Source organism: Chelmon rostratus, chromosome 3 (genome assembly GCF_017976325.1).
Source record: "Chelmon rostratus isolate fCheRos1 chromosome 3, fCheRos1.pri, whole genome shotgun sequence".
NCBI lineage: Eukaryota > Metazoa > Chordata > Actinopteri > Chaetodontiformes > Chaetodontidae > Chelmon > Chelmon rostratus.
In genome coordinates, this window is record NC_055660.1 from 27,859,250 (window position 1) to 27,870,649 (window position 11,400).

At 43.0% G+C, this 11,400-nt stretch overlaps 1 protein-coding gene across 1 annotated transcript; it reads right to left on the reverse strand.

Annotated features, from left to right (window-relative positions):
- On the reverse strand, nt 1-4,995 carry krt97 (keratin 97). Its single transcript, XM_041964265.1, has 8 exons — nt 4,532-4,995; nt 3,651-3,733; nt 3,231-3,387; nt 2,024-2,188; nt 1,762-1,887; nt 1,451-1,671; nt 924-949; nt 1-833 (listed from the first exon to the last, which is right to left on the reverse strand). Exons 1-8 carry the CDS (start codon nt 4,925-4,927, stop codon nt 727-729), a joined length of 1,281 nt encoding a protein of 426 aa, XP_041820199.1. The 5' UTR covers nt 4,928-4,995; the 3' UTR covers nt 1-726.
- Between the last annotated feature and the right edge of the window lie 6,405 nt (nt 4,996-11,400).

Sequence of the window (11,400 nt, forward strand, 5' to 3'; positions counted from 1 at the left end):
TATCTTATAAGCTTTTATTGTCTTCTACAAAAGAATGTATAACATTGTAAAAGAAAAACAACAGTGAACTGGACACAATGGCCTCTCTACATCCCGATCTATAGTTTTTGTGCAAAGGGAGATGAAACAAGTGGAAGGCAGATGTTTATTCTCTTTGGACAGTAAAAAAAATATCAAAGATTCCTTTCACAACAGGACACAAGAAGATCTATTCGACATGTGGTCTTAATTTAGAGAAGTAAAGCACAGTGCCGACTGCCAATCATCTTAACAATGGACTCATTCATTTATGGCAACTGTAATAGTACAACATTTAATTTGACAAGAATATCTGTTGTCCTGTATACTTGTATCACTCCATGCATCCAGTCAGTCCAACAGAGAATGAAAGGCCTCAAAGCTGCATTTCCTTCCAACCAACCAGTCTCACAGTGCCACCTAATGTGCACATTTGGTATTTCAGGAGATTTTGAGGTTTGGGGGGCGGTCTGTAAAACTGTCAATCTGTCAATAATTTCAGTGGGTTTTGGGGGAGAGTGATATAAAAGGAAGAAATATGTAATTTAGGCTCAACATGTAATCTATAATCGTTCCAATGCTACAGTCTTCTTACACACGTAAAAAACTTCAGCAGACATCAGATGAATAAATACAAGATAGCCTCTTCAAGATAACTTCTTTTTTTTTCTTTTTTTTTGGACACAGATCTGTTGGGATCCAGTCTGTCTACTTATTGAGGACCTCCGTGTCCACATCTTCTGTGCGGGACACCACTTTTCCATCGACGATCTCCTCTATGACCACCTTCCTCCGCTGGGTTATTACTGGTTGAGCTGCAGATGAAATCACAACAAAATTTAATCTGGAGTCTTTTTCATTTTTACCAGCAAAGAGCTAAAAATACGGCGGTGGTGTGAACTTACGTTTGACAATTGTGACAACAGTTTTCCTGGAAGACAGACAAAACTTAATTTTTTAGCAGTCAAGAAAGCGATTATACACATGGCAAAAGAACAGATTGACATTTAGGGAAACAGCCTCATTCACCTTCTTGCAGAGAGTCTGATGAGAAGTCAACACCACTCTGACACCTGTACACTAAACATGAAGCTGCACCCAGCAGCCAGTTAGCTTAACTTGTGAAGCCAAAAAGCTCACTAATTAACACGTTATATATTGTTTATTCAGAATTTGTTAATTAGTGAGCCTTACCTGTGCTGTTGCCAGGCTGTGCTGTGACAGGCGAGCCCTTTTTCTAGTCTTTATGCTAAGCTAAGCTAGCTGTCTCCTGGCAGTAGTTTCATATTTACCACACAAACAAGAGTGGAATTGATCTTCTCATCTAACTGTCAGCACAAAAACTACTGCTTTAACAATACTGTGAAGGCATAATATACTTTTACTTCAGAAAAAGTCCAGCTACAGATAAATCACTAAAGAACTCCCTTACTTCACATCCTCTCCGTCCAGCAGCCTTCTGTACTCTGCGATCTCCATCTCCAGCCTGGTCTTGATGTCGAGCAGCACCTGGTATTCTGTGGCCTGCCTCTCGATGTCCACCCTCATCTGGCTGAGCTCGGTCTCCAGGCCGTTGACCATGGCCTGGAGCTGGCTCAGCTGCAGGCTGTAGCGGGACTCCGTCTCTGCCAGCTGGCCCTCCATGGCAGCTTTCTGCACAGGATGAAAAAAAGCAGGAGGAGATATGAGAGCAGCGTCCTCCAGTGTGAACATGTGCATCTGCGTATGTGGCATCTGAGTTACCAGGTTGAGCTGGGACTGCAGTTCAATCTGAAGTGCCTGCAGGGTCCTCTTGAGCTCGCTGATCTCACTTCGGGAGGTCTGGAGGGTCTCTGTGCTGGAAGTCACCTGCTTATTCAGCTCATCAAACTGGAGGACATGAAATTGGACATGAAAATTGTCACAGAGCTACTCAGGCTATTTGGGAAGCACTTGATACTGATATATTGGTAGAGGACAGACTTCTGGTTTCTTGAGGTTAAATGTATCGTCTCGCTCTCCTCACCTTGACCTTGTACCAGGCCTCCATATCACGGCGGTTCTTGTCAGCAATGCCCTCATACTGATTTCTGATTTCCTCCATGACCATGGACAGGTTCTCCTGTGGCCTGGCATCCACCTCCACGTTCACAGAGCTGGCAGAGACTTGGCTACGCAGGGCTGCAATCTCCTACAGGCGGGACAATAGAGTCAAAGGTCAGGTAAGGCCAAAGGTGAAAACCACACGCAAAGCTAAAGCAGCAATGAGTTTCTGAGACAAAGACAATGTGACCGAAGATACAGCGAGGGGATGCAACTTTTGAAAGATGAAATAACACGACCTCCCTAATAAAAAAAGAAATTCTGAATTTGTGAGCAATGAAACACGCCCTTACTGAATCTCACTTCAGTCCACTAAGGGGTTCAGCTGCTACAGCCTTACGTGGTCTGGTAAGACCAGTAGCACACACCAATGTTAGCTCACTGCAGTGCCTTCATGAGTTTTCCTTGCTGATGCTGCTGGTGTGATCACATACAAAGCAAAGCGAGAATGCCTTCCTGTGCGTTAGCTGTAAGCTAGTGAGCGACGTCAGCCACCTGGGGCGTGTGTGCCTTGTGTGTTTGTGCTCAGTTCAACCTCTGACTGGAGACTCCTGTCCCTTCTCTTTTCCCCCCTCTCCTCTCTAGTTCATTTCCCCTCCAGTCAGCAATCAACATGAACAAATATAATAATTTCAGCACATGATAACACTGAACAGTGCTGGACGGCACCTGATTTTCGACTCATGCGTCGCCCATCTTTGCGCTGACTGTATGTAATCACGCCTCACAAACAATTTGCTTCGCTTGTTGTGTCACCACACTACTCTGTGACCAGAGCTCTGGCAGGATCTCATTAAGGAAATAGACCAAAAATCAACTGAGTGTTTTGTGGCAGCACCCTGGAGGGTAGTAACATCTAGTTCTTTGAGGTAGACAACTAGAAGGCTCAGCAGACAATCCAAACAAGTTTTGCATTACCTGTTGTTTGAACAAGCAAAAGATAGCATTCTTGGGAGGTATCTGACAAATGCTTGACTGTCTCTTGAAAAACTATTTCTATCTATCCACAGAACAAGATTTATGCTTTGTTCTCCAGTGCAGAAACTGATGATCATGAAGATACTGAGGAGGACCGGCTACCTGAGCTCACAGAGATGGTGCGATGCTATTTCTAACAGTAGAACTCTCACCTCTGCATGGTTCTTCTTCAGGTAGACCAGCTCCTCCCTCAGGCCCTCCACCTGCATCTCCAGGTCAGACCGGGTAGTGGTCAGGTCATCCAGAACCTTGCGCAGTCCGGTGATGTCCACCTCCACTGACATGCGCACCGCCAGCTCATTCTCAAACCTGTCAAGTAAAAAAGCACAGAGGGTCATATTGCTGCACCTGCTCAAACGGTGTTACCACCAACAAAAAAGAGCCTCCATCAAAACCAGCTGAACCAGTTTTATCACTCTGGTGACCGTTACACCCCCGTGACAATATGTGCACATAGACTGGAACTACAGAACAGTCATGCTAAAATGCTGCAAAGTACTGCATCTTTCAAGTTGCTGACTTTCTCATTATGACACAGCAATGCTACCGTCTGATGCAACATTTCCACTCACTTGATTCTGAAGTCCTCTGCTGCCAGCCTGGCATTGTCAATCTGCAGCATCAGCCTGGCATTGTCATTTGTGGCAGCACCGATCTAAAACAAAGAAGAAAAAGGCATTGTCACTGTCACTTCTTATCCACATATAATACAACACATCATGTTAGTGATTTGGTGTGTAGAACGTGGGCTGGCAGGGTTTTGTGGACCGACAGAGTCGCTGGCTTTACGCCTGACTTGCATTCCACTGTAATTGCTTTCGCTCTGGATGGCATCAAACACTATCATCAAGAGTTAATATCTCAGAAGTGCTCATGGATTGTAATGAGAAACAACAAAGAACAAGAGGCTTTAGTTTTTAGGTCCAGTACAGCTAACTCTTTTCTAACTTTAACTAAGGCTCGTCCATGTATCAGAAGGTCGGTGGTTTGATTCCTGGCCCCTCCAGTCTGCGAGGGCAAGACACTGAACCCCAAATTATGGGACAACATAATAATGAGAAATAAAAGATTTTCTATGATGGCTCCTCTTCTAACCCACCTTAAACTCTCTCCTCCCCCCTTCTTGGTGCAGTGCCTCACAAGTTATATCAGAAAGATTTAACATGACATGTGAGAAATGGTTCATTTTATTTTGGTGGTTGTTTTTAGGTCGCAGTTTAATGACATGGTTTGATTACATTCCATTTTATTGATCTTAATTATTCATAAAGAACAGAATAACCGGGGAAATGGAAAGAAAGAACACATCTATTACAACAACGGCAGGAGAGAATGAGGAAATCTTTGTGTTGTGTCTTCTTCTGATCATCTTTAACATGATTTCACAGCAGTGAAATAAAGTTTATTCCCTTAAAGGTGCATGTTCTGACACAGTAATTAGGGGAAAGCTCACCTTTCTGCGCAGGTCTTCGATGATCACCTCATACTTGCTGTAGTCCCTGACTTTGGGGGTCTGCTTCTCGTACCACTCGCGGATTTGACGCTCCAGCTGCGCATTGGCGGACTCCAGGGAGCGCACCTTTTCCAGGTAGCTGGCCAGGCGGTCATTGAGGTTCTGCATGGTCACTTTCTCGTTGCCCGTCACGGCGAAACTGCCGCTGCCGCCCCCGACACCTGCGAGCGCCCCGGCCAGGTCAAAGCCAGCGCCGATGCCGTTGGAGGCGTAGGACACCCGGACGTTCCTCCCACCTGCGCCGCCATAGACGCTCATGCCCCGCTTGGAGCTTGAGAGTGAAGGCGTGGAGGACAGGGACACGGAGGATAACCCAGAGCGGAACACGGTGCTCATGTTGACTTCTGTTCGGAGTCACTTAAAGTCGTCAAATCCCGAGTGATGCGAAGGAGATGGTGCTGAGGCGGCCCGGAGGATGGGTTTTATAGCCTCTCCCCGGAGGTGGGAGCGGCCGAACAGGTAGGTGGAAAGATGCTGCTGGCCGCCACCACAGGTGAGCAGTCAGGGCGTGGCAGCCTGGTATTCAGGTTTACTGGACGTACATAACGGCTGTCAGGGCTCATTAGAAGCCAGTCAGAGGTGTGTGACAGTCCTAAATCAAGTTGTCACCTTTAATTAAGCATGTCTGACACACAGCAATAATTCTTTTAAATATTAATTTCAATTCCTGTACATTAGCCTGTGGCTAATTTACTCTGAACTTCAGCAGTATGATTTTATGGTGTCACCCGTACATTTGTCTCACAACAACTGACCCAAAACTACTGTGTGTCAACTTAGTCTGACAATTGTACTTTTGTAATTACTATTAAATACTAGAAAACTGATTAACAGAGTATTAAATTATTAGTGATTAGCATGCAACTTTTGGTCCATTAGTGCTCAATTCTTTACCATATTGTCAGCATTGATTTTAACTCTTTCATTCAAAACACTGGAGGAAAAGTCAGAGGATGGTCTAAGTCAGCTTCCTCATCCGCTGGGGGCCATGAATGTCTGTGCAAAAGACAATGGCAATACAATCAGTAGAGGACTACTCAGAAGAGTAAAGATCTGATCCTTGTGAGCTATATACACTGGGATTCATATTTCTTCTTTGCTCATACATTCAATCACGCTATAGATATTCTCCCACACTTTTCTAACTGTTTACACAAGACCCTGCGCTGCCAGTCAAGGTGCTTGGAGTCTTGCCATGGAGTCTTTTGGTGCTTTGCTGTAATTAAAATGATATGATCTTGTTGGATACACATAGGTAATTGCTTAGAAAACATATTTATTCCAATGCTCTGCTGCCTCGGGCTGCTGCTGCTTCTGTTGTGTAAGCAGGTGAGCCTGTGTGTGTGTGTGTGTGTGTGTGTGTGTGTGTGTGTACTGCCAAGCTTGGTCTTCGCTAATTTGATGTCAGAAGTTGGATCAGCAACTTGACCTTTTTAGGTTCCTGCTTATGGATTCCTACAAGGTCCAAAGGAAGTGAGGAGTTTGCTAAAATGCAGGTGTTATTAGAAGATAAACTTTTATTGTGGATCAATAAACGTTATTTTGTGTTAAATGTATTAGGAGTATTTTATATTATATCCTATTTTACTTCATCTTTAATGTCATTCATTCTGTGCAATGTCTTGCAGAGCAGCTAAACCAAGCTTTTCTCATACAGCGGCTTTGTGCACACATCCATGTTTTCATATGCCTGTAGTTACTTAGTGTGTGTTGACAGAAATGTGCTTTACGCTGTACAAACAGACTCCAAACAGGATTTTTCAAGATCATCTATTTGTACAATGCTATTGATATTTGAGAAATGTGCAGCATTTCTTAGTTGTGCTATAATACTTGAGCTTGAATGATCTTTTCATCTTAAAGTGCACTTCACAACAAAAATCTGAAGAAGGATTTGACTAAAAACATGGAAAGTCCCAGTGCTTCCTCTTTCACATAAAGCCAGAAGCCTGCAATTCTTCTTCAGATAATAATCATTTCCTGCCATGTTGTGGTTTGATGATGTCCAGGCAAGCCTGTGTTGACCAGTCTGTCAGCATGTTTTAATCCAAGGGACGTTAACACACAACATGGATAACTGACAACCACAGTGTTTTGGTGCTGACACATATGTCAAGACCCTCAAAATGTTTAGGAATTCTTTCATTTGTGTCTCCTGTGTCTCTTGGCAGTAATAGTGTGCTTCTCCTGGATAAACAAGGAAACTATGAAGACTGTATCCTATTTTTAATAGTAGCTGCCAAGCAGTATTATTTTAAATTAAATCAGTCTGACACTGAATAACCTCCAATTCCCATGAAACATATTTGTTGTCATAACTGCAGGCATTTATAGACATGCAGATAAATGATTTGCTGTCACCAGTAGTGTGGATGATAACGTGTGGCTTTCTTGCCTACCTTTCACTTTCCTCAGAGTTCATGAGAAATGTAGGAAACCGCCAGTAAACCAGTCCTTCGAGGCTATGTTCGCTCTGAAGTAATAACAGTGTTGAGCCAAATTTCTGTGTGAGCGTTTATTAAGAGCTGATAGACGCACTGACATGTAAATGCCCCTCAAGGCAAATAAAAAACTCCTTACATACGTTCGTCTTATTTAAACTTTGCCTAGCAACACGGAGGCTCACTAGAGTCAGCTGGTAGGTGGACTGCTGTTATATAGCACTTTTTCTTTTCTAGTCTGCTGACCACTCAAAGCACTTTGCAGCACATGCCACATTCACCCATTCACGCACACTCACACAGGAGTTTGTGGAGACCAAAACAGAGCTAAATGTCAGACACACCTTCATCAGGTGGCCAGAAACATGACTCAAAATGAATGCTAATGTTGCTCTGCGCTTGCAGATGTGCTAACACATTCAAAATATCTGCTTTATGACACGCTCATTTGTCAATGTTGCTTTTACCGCTTGTTTTGCTGTCCCCACGTGCCCCAAAATAATCAGTTAATACAGATTTAAACTAGATTTAGACGGATAGTGCTGAAACTGAAAATGGCCGGGCATAAGTTCTCAACTAGTGTTACACTGACAGAGGTTATTAAACCAGGATTAACAGTCAAGCTTTAAACACATTTATAATCACACAAGGGTAAGAACAACACTGGAGCTTAATCTAGACATTCGAGGTGAGGCTGTGGAATAAAACCCTGAGAGCATATCTCTGTTCTATTCTAAATAAGTAAGAGGCCTTTTGATCATCCATATCTTGCTGTGAGATTAAGCTCAATCTTTAGTTTTAATGGCAGAGTTTCTGACACATTCTGTGCTTTGTCTGTTTTGTTAAATTCTCTCTCTAGTGGCTAGTCAGAAAACTGTATAAACCACTGCTAGTGCTTATTTACAGGTGAAATTAGCAAAAGTTTAAGTAAAATTGGCAAAATGGCAAGTTTAGCTAACTCCCAATTGTGCTGACCTGCCCTGCTTGGCATGTACTGTAATGTCAGAGCTAAGTAACTCAACTAAGATCATTAAAATAATGATTTCCTGGATAATCCTTGGAATGCTAATAGTGCTATACACCACCTCTGTTGTCCCAGGACGCCTTGTTGACAGGCTGGTCTAATGGTCAAACAGTGACAACATACTCTGTTTTTTGTATATTTGGGTGTGAATGTGTGTGTGTGTGTGTGTCACTAGGCCTGTTCTAAGTTTAGACCTGTCTCTGCTCTCTATCTCTGACGGTAGAAAGAGATTCTGCATATTCATAAACTCTTTTAGTTCCAGATAACAATCTACTTTGGCTTTTACGTTTGTCTTTCCAGCGTTCCAGCATTATGATTTTTATGTTTGCTGTGATTGGTGTCTGGTGAGCTGTGCTCAGAGAGTGTCCGATCTGGTCTTGGGTTTGGAGGTTGTCAAGGGGACTGGATTAAGGATTATTCAAAGTTTGAGCGCTTTCTTTTAAATGTCACCTATCAGTCTTTAGCTGCTCTCCATGCATTCGTTGGTGTTTTTCTGTGTGTGTCAGATGCACACAGTTCTGCGTGCAAAGAGTCTGTTGCAGGTCAGATCAAACAAGAGGTGCCTCTTCTCAGATCACCTTGTCACTTTACCCGACACACCCACACCCCATCCACCAGCCCCTCAGTTCGCCCCACTAGCTGCCGCTAACAAGTACACAGCCCTGACTTGTTCAGCTGTCTGAAATATTTGCCCATCCTTGTTCTCCGTAACACTGTATGGCAGCTAAGTGTGGCACTCCTAGTGTAATTGTTTTGTGAGAAGCAAATAATGTGTAACCCTGAGGTGCTTTGCAAAATGTCAAGCAGACAAAGAGGAGGATAATAGTTTTTCAGGCCCTGTCACGGTACTTCTATTCATTAGAAAGAAAATAGTGGTACTGACTTTGATGTCATTGTTTTAGAGTTCCTTCATGTTGTCAGCCTTTAACACGTGTAAAACCAGCATTTTACATAAAGTGTGAAACTCAATTTAAAACCAGCTTAAGAAAACACATAAGTTTACACATCATACACTTAAATAATGCTTAACTGATGAGTCATGATGATAGAATGGATTAATTCATGCGGGGAGTATCTTGAATTCCTCTTGCTCACCATTAACAAATGATCAAATGACTTTCTTTGACCAGTTCACACCTCATAAATCACCACTAAAGAAAATCAATTCATGCATGAATTGATATGCGAACAAATTAGCTGGATTGCAGTTACATAAAACCAGAGCTGTGTACTGTATTTGCTCAGCCTCTCTCAGAGCACACCTGTCCTTCGAGAAATGTGAAGCTCATTTTTAATCAAAATGGTTGTCATATGCAAAATATTTAACATATGAAACATAAATGCAGGTAAATAAACTTTTAGAAAACTGAAATCCAGCTAACATGGTGGCATATCAACTAATAGCTGTGAATTATCCTTCATTGTCCCTTTTTCTTGGTGTGGTCCCTCATTATTGTCTAAGAATCGGAGTGAGATGGCCCAAAGCAACATTCATGATGGACGTTAATCACACAGTGTTATCTAATGAAATCTGTTCTCTGCGCAGCATCATTTTCAACCAGCTTCCCCAGTCAGTCAGGAGGAGTCACTCCCCCGGTCCATCCTGTACATGTCTGTCAGAAACATGAGGCCGATCCCTTCACTGTGTCGTTAAATGACTTTCAAACGTGTTTCTTTCATCTGTATGTCACATTCGTCTTCTAGACTATAAGCTATGAAATGTATGGAATGATGTGTGTGTGGGAGTTAATTAAGCTCTCACCCACAGGTATGATCAGCATTTAAGTTTAAGGTGTGGAGGTTTGGGGTGTTTGAAGTAAATCAGTATGGGAAAGGTTTGGGCTGAGCGTTTTCAGATTCTGGGTCTGATACTGTCTGAGCAAAGTGTGTGTGTGAAGTCACCGCGTGGTCTGTGAGGTCTGCCTTTAGTTAGAGTGCAAACACCTCAAGTCCTATTTCTAATCACTACACACAGAGATACATGTGTGACTGCCAATGAGATCAGCCAGAAGAAGCCCTGGTTGTCAGTCAGCATTCCAGTTCATCCCTAAAGATGCTTGAGTCAAGTTTTTCCACGGCAAACTGCCAAAACCCTTTCTTCATGTTGAAACAGCAAGTGACCTTACCCACACTTTCTCATGGCATATGATTCATGCTGCGGTTAACACACCAAGCGTAAGTGAAATCCAGAACTCAGCTAACACTGACTGAAGTACAAAGACTAGTTCTGATTTTGCTCGTCACAGTTATCTACAATAACTACTAATACTACCGGGGCTGAAGCAGTCTGTAAACACAACACTGAGATATCATATGACCTTTAAAGTTGATAAGGCAAATACAGCAGTTGCCAGATGACATATCCAGCAGACACAGAGCAACAGTGGCATGTATCACTCTCCCTTTAGCTCATCTTTATTCGTCAACAACAGCCCCGTGTTCACCAGTCAGTCCAGTGATGCTAACTTTACAACTCTTGCCCTAGATTTGTCGATAAGGCCCCTATAGCTGACAAATCTAGCAACTGTTTGGTCAGCCTATGAAACCTTTCCCTTGAAGAGAGTCTCCAACATTTCTCAATGAATGCGCTCTCGTGTGGCCTCCTGGACTGACTGTGTTCAGTAGGTGGAGGAGAGCAGCAGCACATTCAATCAGCCAGGTGATGAAAGATGCTGAAACTGTCTGTCGGCTGAGAGAACCTGCAGGGCTGGCTCACAGCTTCCTGTTGGTTTGACACATTTTTGATGTCAAATATTTATTAGTGCAGCTTTGAATGGTTTCTGTCTCTTACAAACACCTTTACACAGCAAGTACATGGAGCATGATTTAGCTTAACATAACCCCTACAGCATAGTCTGGTGGAGTTTATGTCAAGATAATCCCTTACGTGGTTTTGGATTTAAATCACAATGCCTTCCTATCCAACACTCAAGTGGCTTGTGTAATGGTATCATGTACAGACGAAAACCTCTTGGCATTGAGCTTTTTTATAATTGTTAGATGATGGCTGAAAGAAATGGCAGGCTTTCAATGTTTTCAAAAGATGTGTTTCTTTTCTTTTCTTTTTTTTGTGTCTGTCAATCACCTTTAGTCAAAGGCTCCTTGTACTGAAAATGCAGGATCACATGAGAGACCATCAAAGCGCCCACCCGTGGCGGGAACAGGGGCAGAGGAATGCAAAGTCGAAGAGGTCAGGGTACAGGAGGGGGCTCTTTAGACTGTTCGGTGTTAAACCTGTAATCTGAGACTGACTTGTTTTGTTTTCCTTCTCTTGTAGGCAGTGTCCACCGCTGAAGCCTCCACCTCTACTCCTGAAATTTGACTAGCAAGTCACTACCTGCTTA

Coding starts and splice junctions, on each gene's coding strand:
- krt97 (XM_041964265.1), bottom strand. CDS start 4,927: ATGAGCACCGTGTTCCGCTCTGGGTTATCCTCCGTGTCCCTGTCCTCC. Junction 3,388..3,650: donor GCAGAGGACTTCAGAATCAA/GTGAGTGGAAAT, acceptor TTTACTTGACAG/GTTTGAGAATGAGCTGGCGG. Junction 950..1,450: donor CTGGACGGAGAGGATGTGAA/GTAAGGGAGTTC, acceptor TCTGTCTTCCAG/GAAAACTGTTGTCACAATTG.